General features: G+C 38.7%; 1 protein-coding gene across 11 annotated transcripts in view; it reads right to left on the bottom strand.

Moving 5' to 3' along the window:
- Ankib1 (ankyrin repeat and IBR domain containing 1) overlaps positions 1-16,632 on the bottom strand; it is a 104,219-nt gene that overhangs the window by 7,281 nt on the left and 80,306 nt on the right. For all 11 annotated transcript variants that reach the window (XM_060373756.1, XM_060373755.1, XM_060373752.1 and 8 more), the window contains 7 exons: positions 11,196-11,326; positions 5,453-5,587; positions 4,064-4,150; positions 3,798-3,864; positions 2,016-2,161; positions 942-1,120; positions 37-88 (listed from right to left, as the gene is read on the bottom strand). In XM_060373756.1, coding sequence (XP_060229739.1) covers positions 37-88; positions 942-1,120; positions 2,016-2,161; positions 3,798-3,864; positions 4,064-4,150; positions 5,453-5,587; positions 11,196-11,326 — 797 coding nt within the window. The remainder of the gene's footprint in view (positions 1-36; positions 89-941; positions 1,121-2,015; positions 2,162-3,797; positions 3,865-4,063; positions 4,151-5,452; positions 5,588-11,195; positions 11,327-16,632) is intronic.

Here is a 16,632-nt window from a genome sequence, read left to right as displayed (position 1 = left end):
AAACATGAAGATAACCCAGGCCAGAAAAACAATTACCTCAGGTGATGCAAATCCTAAATATTCCCAATCCCAAGTTCCACCGGCAAAGCTACAAAGAAATTAGACATACTGTTTGATTAATTATCAGTACTGAGAGTATAAAACAAGACCCCTACCCTGTGAATACTACCTTCAAGGCTTATCTGCATATAACTTGCCAAACTAACGCACATCTAACTATTAAGATATAATTACGTTCATTATTTTTTCAAATTCTCAGTTACTTTATACTTGTAAAAAATAATGAAGAAAATAAAAGTAGCCACGTTGTAGGAAAGTATTATGACTGGTTTCATTTTAATTTCATAAGTATAAAAATATTTGCCCATAAATTTTTATATACAAACAAGGACAAATGCCTTTCTAGTGTTATAATTATAATAAAAATGTTTTAATTAATTGTAGTAGTAGTTTAATTAAAGCAGTAGAAGTGTGATGTGAAATAAAATAACCAAACCACCTTCTCTTTGAGGGATGAATTCAGATACTTAAGTAGCTTTACAAATAGCAGATTTCTCACTTCCTTATAATTTCATAACACAAAAATACAAATATGAACACAGCAGACTGGCAAAGTTTCCAAATTCTATCCCCTAAGATGTTTATGCCTATCATTCCCACAGTCTCTCCATATATTAAATTTGAAATACATGTGAGACTACTCTGGATTATGAATAACCTAGACAAATTTACCCTGAAGAGCTGTACACTGACAAACAAAATCATTCTGGAAAAAAAAAATGTACTAGGAAGAAAATACCATCAAAAAGAATTGAACATTTTTTTAAGCTATCCATATTTTAAGTATAACATCCAAGAACATAAATGCTGTTTGGATAAAGAAAACAGTCCTGGCACCGGGCACTCAGGCCAGTGAGGTCTCTACAGAGCACAAACGTTACCTGCGCCTGGGAGCATCTGGCGAGTCTGCAGGAGCGACACCGCGCGCTACAGATGCCAGGAATTCCTGCCTTTTCTGCTGTACAAGGCACGCTGCCCTGATGATCTTGTGGCAGGGCGTGCGAAGATAAGGCCTGTTGACTTTTTGGGCAAGGTCTTCAGTGACCATTTCTAGGTCTGTCTGTACAAGGAGAAACAAGAGTTACAAGCTGAATGGCTTAGTAAGTAGATATAAAGTATATCTGGTTTTTCAGTTAAGTCAAACTCTTTTGAAGTCTGAAATTAAATTTTGAAGCAATTTTCTATTTAACATGCTTTCTACTTTGTTCGTTTTTCAGGTTATGAAAGGCTGATTCCTTACGTCATCATAAATGCAAGAAGGCACTTATAACAAGCAGCAGTATAAATCACCTCGTAGTGGAGAAAGTCACCATTTAGAAGGAATTTGTTATTGCCTGCGTTGAAAACAAACAAAACAAGCAAACATCGAGCAGAGCAGACTCAGGGCAGTGCACAAGCTTGCGCAGCTGTGTGGTGCAGCCTACGTATAAATGCTGGAGGACTGTAAGACAGAGCAAGACTACTGTAGCCTTGAAAAAAAATGCAAATATAAATCAGTACAGGGCAGCTTAAAAGTAGAAAATGAAAATCACCAGAGGAGAAAACTGTAATGGCTTCCAACGAGGGGGTGATCCAGTGAGGCTGGGAGGTTAGTGACTGGCTTACGAGTTTTTGTTTTAAATATGAAACTTTTCTGAGTTGTACTTTTAAAATAAAACAACAAAGATCAACTTTCTATTCAAGTATGCAAGGTGATTTGTTTCATCTCTAAAGATAAAGCCTCCATTTTCATATAATAAGAAATAGGGTACATTCTACCTTGACAAGTTTGAAATAAACTAAAGCTGTGGAAATGTTGCCCAGCTTGCAACTCACTCAAACTCACACTGACACATTTACAAACAAAGAAAATTTTACTTTATCAAAGGCAATTTTTCCTTATTTTGAAGTAAAAACAAAACTGTTTTACTACTCACACTTAAAGTAAGTCAAAACAATTTAAAACGGCATCTTACTTGCATTAGTTCAAAAATTTCTTTCTTTGTGCTTTTAGGTTCTAAGAAAAATCCATATGGATAAGAACACTTGAGGATGCGTCGAGTCTTTAGGAGAACGCGTACTGCATCTTCAATGAAAGTGGTGTCTGGACAGCCTCCTTCAGCTAGAAAGTAATTCAGTACAGTAAATGTTTTGCCAATACATACTTGGACTAACCTAAAAGTCTAGATAAACACTCACCCATGAAAGGCACAGACCCTGCAGCCCAGGAACCATGAATATATGTATTTTTCTGGAATCTGTTCTTATAATATGATTGGACAGCTCTAGGTCACCCAAGGGTGCATTCTGTATAAAAACGGTCAGATTTATCCCTTTGCTGCTGAAGAATCTGTACAAATGCCTTTGCTAAATTGCTTGCTTAAAAAAAAATCTGATTATAATTATTCCTCTGCAAAAGCAATATTGTAAGGAAAATGATACTAAATGCTGAGGAACAACTGGATAACTAAAGCTAAAAGCCATCAGTGTGAAAAAAGAATGGAGCAAAATGAGGAGAGAATTATCTTAATAGCACTAAGATATCATAACATTTTATTTTTAAGCTGTAAAAAAGAAAATTATATAAACAAAAGGAAATAAAAACTGTAGAATCCAAATAGAAGTATTGCTGAAAGTCAAATTTAGCATACTTTTAGGGACATACTACATATGGATGTGCAAAGGGACACGGAACACCCGAATACATCTGCGTACACCATGTCTCTGGGTAGGTAGTGTCTGTGCTAGGATATAAAAAGCAAAGGGAAACAAACACCCCTTGCCTTTCATTCTAAAAAGCTTTTTTTTTTCCCACTTTTCAAGTGTTGTATCTTTTAATTTTCAGCTTTGCTATGCTGCTTGGAACATCTAATACAAGTGAAAGCAATAATTTGCATGTACTGAATGTCTACTGTATGTCAGACACAGTTCTAAACATGGGCAAACACACACCTGTGAGACTTTCCTTCCAGCGTCACTGTGGACATTCGCAGAGTTTGTATTAGTACAGTACAGTCACATACTCTACAGACCCATAGTTAACAGGGACACCAGGTCAGTAGTGCCACCTGCCTCCACTCTAATTTGTTTAACTATTTTTACTGTCTTATGAGAAAACTATTTTCACAAAAAATGAGTGAAAATTATTTTATGTACTGAGACAATTGTAAAAGACCACATCTTTTATGTTTGAAATGTGCCACATATATATAATGATTTCTTCAAAAACAAGCATATCAGAACTTATGCTCTGTAGCAGACGTGGATACAGTGTCCTAATGAGGAGCGACAATCTATCTATAGTTAGAAATTATTTAATGTCTAATTTTCAATTTGGATCTCAAAATTAGGCCCTCTCAAACTTTGCTTTTTGAGCTTGATTCTTGCTAAGCTCTATTTCATGTCCAGAGCAGCTCTGGGTATGCTTGCTCCTCCTAAAAGCCTTCAAGACCCATTCACTGTGCCAACACTGCAGCCTCAGTGGTGGCACAGAGGAAGTCAAACTCTAGTGTGGTTCTCTCGGGTAACAGCGGAGGCTGCATGAGGAGAAGCCTGGCAGATGACAATCATCTGCTTGAATGCATTCAGGGCTTAAGAGAGCTTAGGACAGTGCTAGAAGCAGCTCATGGATCCACTGTCCTCCTTCAGGGGCCTGTGCCTACCACTGAATTGACTTTGCAGATGCATGCATGTGGACACACACACTTACAGATACAGGCACACACACAATACATACATGATTGAGAGAGAGAACTTACTTTCTTTGAGAGCTTTACTCAATTGTTCCATCTTTTCTTTGGCTGTTTTAAGAAGGCGTTGTTCTAACTAAAGGAACAGAAATACACAATTTTAAAAATATTAATTAATTAATTTAGGCAAGGTCTAGTGAGACCCTGTCCTAACTCAATGTCTTAGAATTCACTATGCAGACCAGGCTGGCCTTCAACCTACAGAGATCCAAATGTACCCAGCCTCTGTATTTAAAATAAGTATTTTAGCTCATTTGTAATAAGTTGGGACATACCTGATAACTATGCTCATGGTTTTTATATCTTGTGTAATAGTGCATAAATCTGTCAAGTTCCTGAAACCGTTTATGTTTCTTCTCAGCCTAGGAAACAAAAGTACATAAATGATTTAAAGGGATTATTTTAGAGGGATTAACATTTCATTAGTAATGGGTAGCAATGCATGCAGATGTATCTATGATTCTGTTGCTAGAATATTATGATCAATACATTTTGAAGGTACCAGTTTGTATTCTCTGTGATAAAACAATGGGCATCTGACTCCATACCTTCAGTGTTTGTACGGCTTCCTGCTTTAGACAGATGTGTATCCTTCCAAAATTCACACTGAAGCTGTAGCCCAAAATGTGACTTGTATTTGGAGACAGGACCCATGAGGAGGTGATGGATTAAGTGAGGCTGTTATTACAGATCTATCTAAATGGAAATGGACACCACAGATCTCTTACTCTATTTCCTAGATAGCATGATGACAAAGTCCAGGAAGTGGGGTCCTGTTGGCAGGCTAATGAGCAAGAAACAGTCAGGCGGAACTTTTCTCAGACTTCATAGTCACCACAATGGAGAAAAACATACTTCTGTTGTTTAAGCTCTCTAGGCTAGGGGACTGGAGAGGTGGCTCAGTGGTTAAGAGCACTGGCTGCTCTTCCAGAGGACCTGTGTCTGATTCTCAGCACCCACATGATGTCTCACAACCATTTGTACTCCAGCATCAGGGGATCCAATGTCCTGATCATAGAAATCATGTATGTACAGATGGTGCATAGTCATACATACAGGCAAAACACCCATATACATAAAATACATTAAAAAAAAATTCCATCTAGGCTATAGTAGACAAGCAAAATAAGACAACTGTGGGGGCTGGAGAGATGGCTCAGTGATTACGAGCATTGCCTGCTTTTTCAGAAGATCCAGGCTCAACTCCCAGAACCCTAATGGCAACCTACAACTGTCTGTAACTTCAGTTCTAAGTGATACAACACCATCTTCTGGTCCTGTGAGCACCAGGCAGGCATGTACACCATGCACAGACATGTATCCAGGCAAAACACATTAAAATAAATTAATTAAAAAATTCCCTCCTTGGGCCTAACTGGAAAAAAAAGATACAAGTACACTATAGTATAATATTATATTGCTGATATTATGTTAAAAATGGTTTTAAATCTTTACAAAGGCAGGCTAGGTTAGATTTTTCATATCTTTATCAAAATAAAAAAGGAAGTATTTAAAAAAAAAAAGCCTCCAATGTACAGCTTTTTTGTTTAAAGGGCACTTGAAAGTGTATTCAGTGTAATGCCTTATCATGATGAAGACAGGAGAAGACACGCAAATCCCTCCAACAGTAGCTGAGGCGAGGATACGGTTTAGGCGGCTGTTACCTCCACAGTCATTTCCTTGGATTGCTCCTCTACGTGCTGAATGACTTCATAGCGAGTACATCTGTAATAACCTCCAGTGGAAGAACTATGTTTTTTCCATTCTTCTAAGCAAATCCAGCAAAAGTCGTACTTGCACTGTAAAAGGAAACACATATGCAGACATCTCCATATATTAAATAAAAATTCAGCCATTAAAGCAGGTAATTAGAACATAATGATAAAAGTATAATATGAAATTCCATGTTTATATTCTTATGGGTTCTGTGTCAAAAAGATCTTCCCATTCCAAGTCTAGAGTCTTCGGGTTCATTTATTTATTTTTAAACATTTAAACCTTGGGTGAACTCAGTGAAAGCAGTATGAACTCAATTTTAGAGCTGTCCAGCTATCTTAATACTATGTACTGAATACTTCTTATTTCTCCACTGGTTATATACTGTCATTAGCACACATTAAACCTCTATGTATGCATCTGTATCCTAGGCTTGCTTTCTATTCTGTTTCATACTCTGTGTATTCACATGCCAGCAGCAGAGTTTCAACTACTGAGGCTCCATGGCATATTACCTTACAAGGCTACTTTTCCCGTACTGTTGTTTTTCAAAGTTTCCCTAAATTAAGCTTTGATCTGCCACATGAACATGTGGATAAGGTTCACAGACGCAGAAAGACAACCTGCTGGTATTTTTGTTTGCATTTTTTTTGAGATTATATTTCTACTTGCTACATTAAGTAGAGGTTATATTTCTACTTGTTTGGTATCTCTTTTGCCTTAAAGAGGATTTAAGAACATTTCCAACAAAAGCCTTGCATATATCTGAATTTTTTTTCCCTAGATTCAGAAGGTCCCTGAATTCCATCTAGATGTTGCCAGGAGGTATGAGGATTATTTTCTGCAAGTTATTTTTGTATGTCGCTACTAAGCTGAATTTTTACTGCTAGTAGTAGGTTTTCAGTTGATCCATATAGATTTTCTAGGTATAATCATGTCATCTGTGAAAGTGATAGTTCTGTTTTGGTTTTGGGACAGAGTCATGCTGCATAGCTTAGTCAAGCCATGCATTCATAACCCTTCTACATTAGCGCGTGGCATGCTGGGATTACAGGTATGTGCCAGTACACGAGCTTTAACTTACAGTCATTTTATTACTGTATTTTATAGGTTTAACATTTCTCATTTCGTGTTCCTGATTACTTTTGGTTTCTATATTAAATAGTCTGATTCTCTAATTCTCTTTTCCCCTTTTATTGTATACTTGAAATCTTTTAACTCCCTGTTTTATTATATTAACTCACTGTTTTACTATAGTTTTTCTTCAGTTAAAATTTGTTGCAGATTTCTTGCTATACTGGTCATTACTTTAAAAAATTATTTTGTCTTAAAAATGTTTTTACTGGTGCTTCTTAAAAAATTGAATCACATTCTCAATTTATTGTTTATTTTGTACTGTTCTAAGTTATCAAGACTACACATATTTCTGCATGGTTTTAGCTGTAGCACTCAGGCTTTGATAAAGTACTATTTTAATTTATTTTAATAAATTCTTAGATTTCTTTGAGTTATTTAAAAGAATAAAAAGTTCCACAGTCTTTTCATAATTAATTTTGAATTTATTCTCTGTGACCAAAAATACTACTTGTACTAATTTTTATTTTCTTTGATTATAATAATTATATTTAAAATTATTGATTATAACAGACAACACTTAAAGATTATTACTGTTTTTCTCTTATGATCAATGTTCTATTGGGAGGGTCACTGTTGCATAAGCACTTAAAAGATGACACTGTTAATATTTTCAGGAAATAATCTGAATATATACATATAAAATCACATCTACCTTACTAATTATAATACTTGTATATATTCCTATCTGTTTACTATTTTTTTGTCTCCTTATAGTCATGGAATCATGAATTAAACTCTTCACATTCATTTATCACTTAGTATGCACTTACTCAGTAAGCTGTGAACTTGTTTTAAAAGCTTATTTAAATTTTTTTGGTTGATAAAAGGCAAACTTTATGCTTGCTTTGATACAAATACCCTGTGATGTGGCTGTATCGATTTCTCAAAATTAATAGCAAAATGCTGATAAATCATCTAGACATTAGCAACTATGGTAGAACCTTATACACAAAACAGAACCTTATTAAGACTTTTACATGTTAATAATTTTTTGTTTTAACACTAGTTTTCTATAATGTCAGATGAAGGAAATTTCTGTAAGTAATTTAAAAGATTTAAGAATGACAGATTTACATCCAAGTGAGGTAACCCAGAGACAGAAAGACAAACACGGTATATATTCATTTCTTAGTGGAATTAGCTGTAAAGGATGACCATGCAACAATCCACAGACCCTGAGAGGCTAAGTCACAAGGAGGGCTCCAGGGAGGACAGTTGGATCTTTCTGTGAAGGGGAAATAGATTCTGTGGGTGAACTGGGGCCAGGTAGGGATAGGAACAGGATGGGGGAGGATGTAGGAAAAGAGAATGGGGAGAGACAACAGGGACTGGGGGTACTTGGAGGACGATAAGAAAACCTACTGCAGCGGAAACTCCCTGGAACCTATGAGGATGCCTAGTAATGGAGGTCCCGGAACTAGAGCTGGCCATCTTCTGTAACTAGGCAAGGCTTGTAGTAGTGGGCCTAGGACACCAACCCAGTCACAAACACTCTGACCTACAACCTGTCCTTGCTGCAAGATGTGCTGTGGCAATGGACAGAACATGTTGGGGTGGCCAACCCTGAACAGTCTAACTTGAGGTTCATGTCACAGGAGCAAGTTCATGCCTGACACTGCCTGGATGGCCAGGGACTAGAAGCTGGAGAGCTCAGAGACCTAGAGTAGAACCGACAGGCCTGGCCTCTCCCTCCCTGTTGCTCTGTCCAATGAAATGGTTCCTAATGATCTTCTGCTATACTCATAGATCAGTGCCTAGGCCACCTGTCATCAGTGAGGCTTCCTCCAGCAGCTGATGGGAGCAGACCCACAGTCAGACATTAGGCAGAGAAAGAAAGAGAGAGAGAGAGAGCACCCAAACTGGAGATCTCCACTGGGTCCTTTCCTTCAAAGGTTGGGAAGTCCCTCAGAAGAGGGGGAGGAAGGACTGTAGAAACCAGAGGGGTCAAGGATACCAGGAGAAGGCGGCCCTCTGATTCAACTAAGTAAGGCTCATGGGGGCTCACAGACATGGAGCAGCAACTATGGAGCCTGCATGTGTCAGTGCCAGGTCCTCTGGCAAACATTCTGTGGTTATTTAGCTTGGGGTGTTTACGGGATTCCTAACAATGGGAGAAGAGTGTCTCTGACTCTTTTGCCAGCTTTGGGACCTTTTCCCTCCTACTGGGTTGTTTCATCCAGGCTTCATGAGGGTTTGTGCTCAGTCTTATTGCATCTTGTTATGCCATGTCTGCTTGATATCCCTGGGAGGCCTGCTCTTTTCTAAAGTGAAACAGAGAAGCACTGGGCGGAGGGGAGAGGAGAGGTCGGAGATGGTAACTGGGAGGAGTGGAGGGACAGGAGGCTGCTGTTGGGATATATTATATGAGCGAATAATAAATTTTAAGGTTTGTTTTATTTAAATGTGTACATGTGTCTGTGTTAGTATATACACATGTATATGTGCTTGGGTTCACATGCCTGTAAAGGTGCTAGTTTCTGTGCAGGCAAAGAAGGCAGAAGATGTTGGATCCCTTGGAACTGGAGTTATACACACATGAAGGAGCCTGGCTTGTCACATGGGTGCTGGGCTCTGAAGTCCAGTCCTCATTATTGCACAGCAAACACTCCTACTCTCTGACCCACCTGTCTATTCCCCTAAGATTGAATACTAGACCTCAAGAAGCATTGGATGGTGATAGGTGCCTAAGAGCAGCTAGCCAGCAGGTCTTCTTGGTCACTAGACAGGGTCAGGGTGTTCCTGGGGGCTCAGGAGAGGGAGCTGGTGATCCTCCGTGAGAGCCTACAGCTCTTTCCTCAGCCATTAGGGGCCAAATCTCCTAGGGACTCAGAAGTCCAAGCAGGGACAACAGGAGGAGCTTGGAGTCAAAAGAGGAGGCTCAGTGGGTATAGAGGAGATCCCTTAGGCTAGCAGGGCCTCCTGAATTCCACTGTCAAACCATAGAGGAACTAGAGGATAAAAAGAGATGGGGTGGAGTAGAATGGGTAGGATTGTGATACAGTATTCTAATGAAAAATGAAAAAAAAAAATTAAAAATTTTCTAAGGGGAAATGAAAAAGTGTTTTTCAAAAAAATAAATTAGTTTATTTTCAGAAGAGCAAACATGCCATTCTTTTAAAATGCTTAACACACTGGATTTCAGACAATGCTAACTGTCTATTAAACCACAACCTACATTGAAGCATCAACAGCCTAGGCAGGTTATGAAGTTGTCTGTGTTACAGCGCGGATTCACCATTTCATGACGTATTATTTAATAAAACACACTTGAAAACACTCAGAGAGGATTCAATCATGCGCACTACAGTTACTGTCTAAGTAAAAACAAGAACACTACTTTTCAGTTTTCTCTTGGTTTTTTGGAGAGAGAGTCTCGTGTAACCTGTGTGGTCTAGAGACTGCTATGTAGGCCAGATTGGTCTTACAGATAAACTGCCTCTACCTACAGCGTGATGGCATTAACGCCATGCACTACCACGGCCAACTTAGTTTATATTTTCAGCTTGAACAACTCAAACAGTACACTGAACAAGGTTCTTACATTTACAGATCTTGTAAATAAACATTTGCTTTAAATCCCAGAGAATCTCAAGCAACATCTGCTTAAGTTAGTACCTTAGTATTATCAGCCTGACTAATTCATGAACATGTTCCTCCAGTAATCCGTATTTATCAAGTTCTCACTACTGTGCCATGAAGGACAGAGAGGCAATACTGGTGTCTACCTCACCAGCCAGCTGCTGATTGTTTATGGTCAGTGTACACTTCTGTGCACATTTAGGAAGTCTACACCACATTTTCTAAGGACAAAACCAAATAGGGAGTTGGAGATGAGAGCATAATTAGAAAAAATAATTATGTTTAGGCCTTAGCTGAACTAATAAGTACTTTTGAGTAATTTTCTCAGAAAATAGCAATAGGCTTTTTTTCCTTCTGCCCCGTAGGGAATCACTGTTGCCTTTAAGAAGCACATATCTTTACATTAATTTTACTATAACATAAATTTGCAAGATAATTTTATAACTTCCATGTTTTTTTTTCTTTTTGCAAGTTATAAATGATCACTAGCTTACGGTGAAAAAAATCAAGTAATTCTTAGAGCAATGTTAATATATTTTATTTGTCTTAGCTATTTTAATTTCTTTTATATTCTAAATGAGAAAAAATTACATTGTCTTAATGTTTTAAAACACCACTTAAAAACATACATGGTCCTTCCAAAAAGGGAAAGATGAGAGTATTTCTACAGTTTTAAAACAAGACACTGAAATACATATATGAATTAATAAAATATTAACCTAATTCCAAGAATTTTTTTTTTAAGTGCAGTAGCTTCTTTTTCTACAATTAAATCAGGAGAACACACACTTCCTTTCAATCCCCTAAAGGTTTCAGCCAAGTAGATCTCTGTAGGCATTTTAAGTTTTCAATGTAGTAATGAACAGAATTATGTATTTATTTGATGGCTTTATTAGCAGAATACCATCTTGTTTTGTAGTATAAACTAAATTAAGACTTAAAACTACAAAACATGGAAAGACATTAGCATCTTACCTTGGCGCACTGCATGTGATTGCAGCCTTCATTCTTCTGTATTGGAGACTTACAGTTCGCACAAGGCTTGGAGTTAGTTAACAACCACAGACAATTGGCAGCATCCTCATAGGCTTCACTGACTCCAACAACTTTGAGATATTGAGCACAAACATCAAAATATATGATTTAAGCACACAATTCCAGGTGGGAGGGAACTAGACTTTGCAGGCTGTCTCTCCAATTGTAATTATGCATTTACTGTCCCTATTAGTGTCTCTGGCTAAACTTTTAAAACTACTCCATTTTCAATAGTATAAGGAGTTCTGTTCCATATTCTTCTTAGAAAACCTGTAGTTCTCCTCCTGCCTGGGGGCTCTCTTGCAGCAGCCCAGGAAGTTAGGAGGGACTGGAGATGAGAAGGGAGTCTGGAGTGAGAACCTTACAGGGATCACACACCCAGGGAACAGCTGATGGCTAGTTCAACTTTACTTCCAGAGAACAAAGAATATATACCCCTAGGGGGAGTGGCTAGGGGGCTACAAGAATAGAAACTAGGTACTTCAAGGATGCTTGATTTGCATATAGATAAGCACAGGGAGGGGACAGCTAGCAGGGAGCTGTGTCAGAGGCATGTATCAAGGGTGGCTAGGAGACTCTATAATCTAAAGGCACTCTCCAGATGAAGTCAGGCAGTGAGCAGGGGACCCAGCTGAGGGGAGGGAGCTCAGCCTTTAGCACAGAGCTTGCTCGAAATGGCTATCCCGTCCAGGCGAGAACTGCAACCTCAACCAGCAAAGTCCCTCCAACAAAAACCCACATGAAAATAAATCCCTGTAAATACATGCAAATAAACTAGAGAAGAACCAAAGAGTATTTTTTTTAAGAGTAAGTGCTTTGATTAAAGTAACTATTACCTTTAAGAAAATTATAGAATGATTACCTTGGACCAATGGTTTTCAACCTGGAGGTCAAATGACCCTTTTCAAGGGGCTGCCTAAGACCATCAAAAAACACATATTTTGGATGGCGTCAGGAACTGAGATACTGTTCCTCTATTTGTCTCCAGGCAGGTCTGCCCACATGTAGGCACACCCATAGACAAGCACCCGAACTGTATTATAGGGTCACAGCATGAGCAAGGTTGAAAACCACTTTGCTAGACTATAATTCTCTTTTAGACTTTTACTTTTGTGTGTGGATGTTTTACTGGTATGTATGTATCTGCTTGGTGCTTAGAGATACCAGAAAAGAGTGTTGCAATCCTTGGAACTGAAATGTAGCTGTTGTGAGTGTCCTTGTGAATTTGAGAACCAAATCCAGATCCTCTGCAAGAGTAACAAGTATTCCTAACCAATCTCTCCAGCCCCTCAACTATAATTCCTTAAAATAGGCTACTGCAAACAAAATTATCAGGAATTCTTCAGAGTGGAAAGCATTAAATGCCAACATCTGCTTTGTGAGACAGAGCTTGCTATGCACAGTCCAAGCTACCTGCAAACTCAGAATCTGGCTCTCAGCCTTCAGAGTGCTACAATTACACACAAGCACCACTTTTCTTCTTTCAAAATCTATGGTTATTTCAGATAAATGAATCCAATGGGATATGCCTAAAACTAAGCATCATTTCTCAGATTGGTTTCTCTTTATTTAGTCATCTTGAGAGTTCAGTCTCAGTCTCAGGAGGACTAGCTTCAGCATCCTCTGGTAGCTCATTCCAGTACAGCACTACATCACTAATTCCATTCCTCACTCTTCATTTCCTCTCTAGCCCCACTTTTTGTTGTTTTAGCGAAGGTCCTCCATCTATCTTGCCAACACAACAGAAACAGAAAACCAACCCTTCTCTCCAGTTCCTTCTCCCTTCCACCCTCAACAATACTGCCTACACAGTGATCTTTTGAAAAAATTCTGCTTAAGAACTTTCATTTGCTTCCCCTTGACAGAGTTCTACAGAGAAAATCAAATCACTTTAGTAAGCAGTGTGAAGTCCTTCATGACCTGACCCATTAATTTGGCAAGCTTCTCAAAGGGATTAAGGCTATGTGCCTCAGTACTTGCTCTGTACTAACTTTATAAACTCCTTAAATTCAATTTACTCTGTTGTAATTTGAGATCTGTATCTTAAGAAATGCCAGTTTTTAAAGTTTCTAAACATTTCATTTTAACTGCTCCGTAGCAATTTAAAAAGTAAAGTTTAAATTTGTTTTTCCTATAAGGATGTCAGGAATCTGTAAGTTTTGCCTTCTTTTCTACTTCTAATTGCACTAGGAAGCCTTACTTCTTCTACAGTGAAAATGATGTCAGGAAAGTCACTGTAAGTGGGCCATTCAAGACAAGGCTCTGATTGCATGTACTTCTTCACAGAAGGTACAGTAAGGTTTTAGTTGTACTGTCCAAAGCAGGGGAAAAACCAGACTGTGTTTTAAAAGGGATATTTACCCAATCCTCAGGTATAATAAAGAAAGGGAGACAGAGGTTGGGGATGACTGACCCTTAGGAAGTGGCTCTGTATGTGAACCAGGGGGGTTGGGTACCAGGAGTAGCCCTTCCCTGGAAACTACCAGCAGAGAGGGCCTGTCTTGCTGTGCTGACCCTGAGAGCTACCTACATACGTATCTACAACACTACAGCCCTTGTGCTAACTATAAAAATACAGGCTTTTAATTGTACACAGCAAAGAGAAGCAACAGCAGTAGTGAGATGACCGGGCCATGTCAGTTTCTACTTGAGAGAAAATGGTTGGTGGCTCACGGCATCTGGCAAGAACAGAATCTGAGAAGGAACACTGAGTATGGCAGTGTGGTCAAGCTGTGGACTCAATGCTGCAAAACCTAAACATATTTAAAACATCTAATTCTTGTTTAAAAAAAGGGGCCTTTCTTCTCTTTTCAACATCAACATTATTTTTAGTTTAGAGGCTGTAGCATATTCTTATGAGCTGTATTGTTCATTGTTGTAATAAATAAAGCACAAAGCCACTAAAACAAAGCTGCTGTGTGATGCCCAACATAGCACTTTTCTTCTGCTCTTGGACAGAAGGCTCGCTTCTAACTGCACTCAGGAGAATACATGATGGCCATTATGCTTAGGGATCGACCAACTACAGTTACGGTAAACTTCAGGGGAAAGGCCTGCACCCTCAGTTCTCTGAATCCGTTTGTGCATCTTCTTTGACGCTGCCTTCTGAACACTTATGATGCATGTCCGTCCAGGGAGTCTTCTTACCCACACTGACTTTCACTCTCCTCAGTTACGTGTCTAATACAGCTTGATCTTGTTTTCTTAATAATTTGATGTGTTAGGGTCTTGTGGTAAGAAACAGTAGCTTCACTTAAGAGTGTCAGAGTGTAACAGAATCTCAGCCTGTTTAGTCGGACCGAAATGTGCAGCTGGTGCACACAAACACACACACACCTCCATATGACGTGCACAGATCCACACACACCCGAAAGCTGCCTTTAAAGGCTGGTTAACAAAACAACAAAACATTTGAATTCTAGTCTATTGTCAATCATGTAGAGAACACATTTTATAGATTTACCATTTTATCACAGACAATAAAAACACAACAGAATCAATTTAGTGTTTAAAAAGACTAATCAATTGTTTATACGGAATCCTCTGAACTGAGTTTTACTATTTTTCTAAGATTTTTTTTCTCATGAATTTGATTGTGTCACTTCTTTTGAATTTCACCACTTAAGGACTAAAAAGCCGGCTTTACCAAAGAAAAAAAAAGGTGCATGAATTTATACATTTGGTAAAAATGCTTATGAGAGCTGGGTAAGGTGCCATGAGCCCAAATCTCAGCTACTAGGGAGGCTGAAGGCATCAGCTTAAAGTCAGCCTGGAAAAAGTTCTTAAAACATTGTCTTAAAATGTGCATGTGATCATTATTATATTTTTTGGTGTCAGATTAGAAAAAAAGTAGGTGCAATACGAAGGCATATGTAAGCTTATAATGACATTTACTTACTTTTCTTCCTCAGAGTACCAGTTTTACATTTTTAATGAGCAGGGTTCTACTTTAGTATCAGAGTTGTCGTGTTACTGTCCACTTTAACACTTTAAGCCTCAACTTCATAGACTTGCATACAGTGGCCTGCACGTAACCCTTGAATGTCATCCTATCAAAAGCAATCTACAAAATGCAACCCCCATTAAAATTCTAACACAATTGTTCACAGATCTTGCAAGGATATTTTTAAGCTTCATATGAAACACACACACACACACACACACACACACACACACACACACACACACACCCAGGACAGCTAAATCAATCCTGAATAATAAAAGAACTGCTAGAGATACTACTATTCTTAACCTCAAATTATATTAGAGATATAGTAATAAAAACAGCATGGTACTGGCACAAAAACAGACATTGATCAACAGAATTGAACTGAAGACCCAGACATAAATTCACATACCTATGAACACCTGATTTTCATAAAGAAGGCAGAAATACATACTGGAAAAAAGATAGCATTTTCACCAAATGGTCAAACTATGTGAGTGAAAGTTTAGAAAGCCAAATGAGTTGGTTACACAACAGATTACATGACTTTTCCTGGGCGGGGGTTTATTTGCATTCAATAGAGAAGACGTCAGACCAAAATAAGAATACTATCCAGCCAGGCACGGTTTGACGGACCAACGCGTTTATAGGGATCACTTACAGAAGCGTAGGTGACTCAAAGGCAGCTGCATCACCACAAAGGCCAGGTAAGCATGGGTGATAACTCAAGAAAGCTGCATCCCCCAACTTCTACTGCAGCAGGAACATGTAATCATTCCCTTGCAAGTGTGCCGTGGTGGTCTCAATCAGAAATACGGCACTGTTTGGGGAGGCTTAGCTGGTGTGGCCTTGCTGGAGGGAGATGTCAGTGGGGCAGGCTTTGAGAGCTTAAAGCCTTGTCCTATTCCCAGTTCATTCTCTTTGCTTCATGCTTTGAGAATATGAAAACTGAGCTTGTTGATCCAGCTGCCACGTCTGGTGTTAGCTGACATGATATGCCACCACGCACACTTGGCTCTCTGGAACCCTAAGAACAAAGACACTCTTTCTTCTCTTGTTTGCTGATGGTGCTTTACCACAGCAATAGAAGTAACTAACATACAGCCTTTAAAAATATTTTCCGTATCAAACCACATACTCAGGCCATATTCTGTTTCATACTGAAATAGTATGCTAGACTAATTATATCTTGTAGCATAGCAATCTTCTAGGCAACTAGGAAGCATGCTAGATTTAAAACAATGACACTGCATTTTCTTTGTACTCCCTTGTCCACTTAAGCCTACCTCAATCTCTCATCTTGGTAAGCCCTCACAGCCTTTATCTGGATACTGTGCAGTCGTCTCAGATAGGATGTTCTCACCTACCAGCATGTCGCCTCCAGTGTGGCTTGAGCAACCTAAGTGAGCATCTCACAGTCATCAGTCGATT

Source organism: Meriones unguiculatus, chromosome 21 (assembly GCF_030254825.1).
Source record: "Meriones unguiculatus strain TT.TT164.6M chromosome 21, Bangor_MerUng_6.1, whole genome shotgun sequence".
Taxonomy (NCBI): Eukaryota; Metazoa; Chordata; class Mammalia; order Rodentia; family Muridae; genus Meriones; species Meriones unguiculatus.
This window is presented reverse-complemented; position numbering and strand designations above follow the sequence as displayed.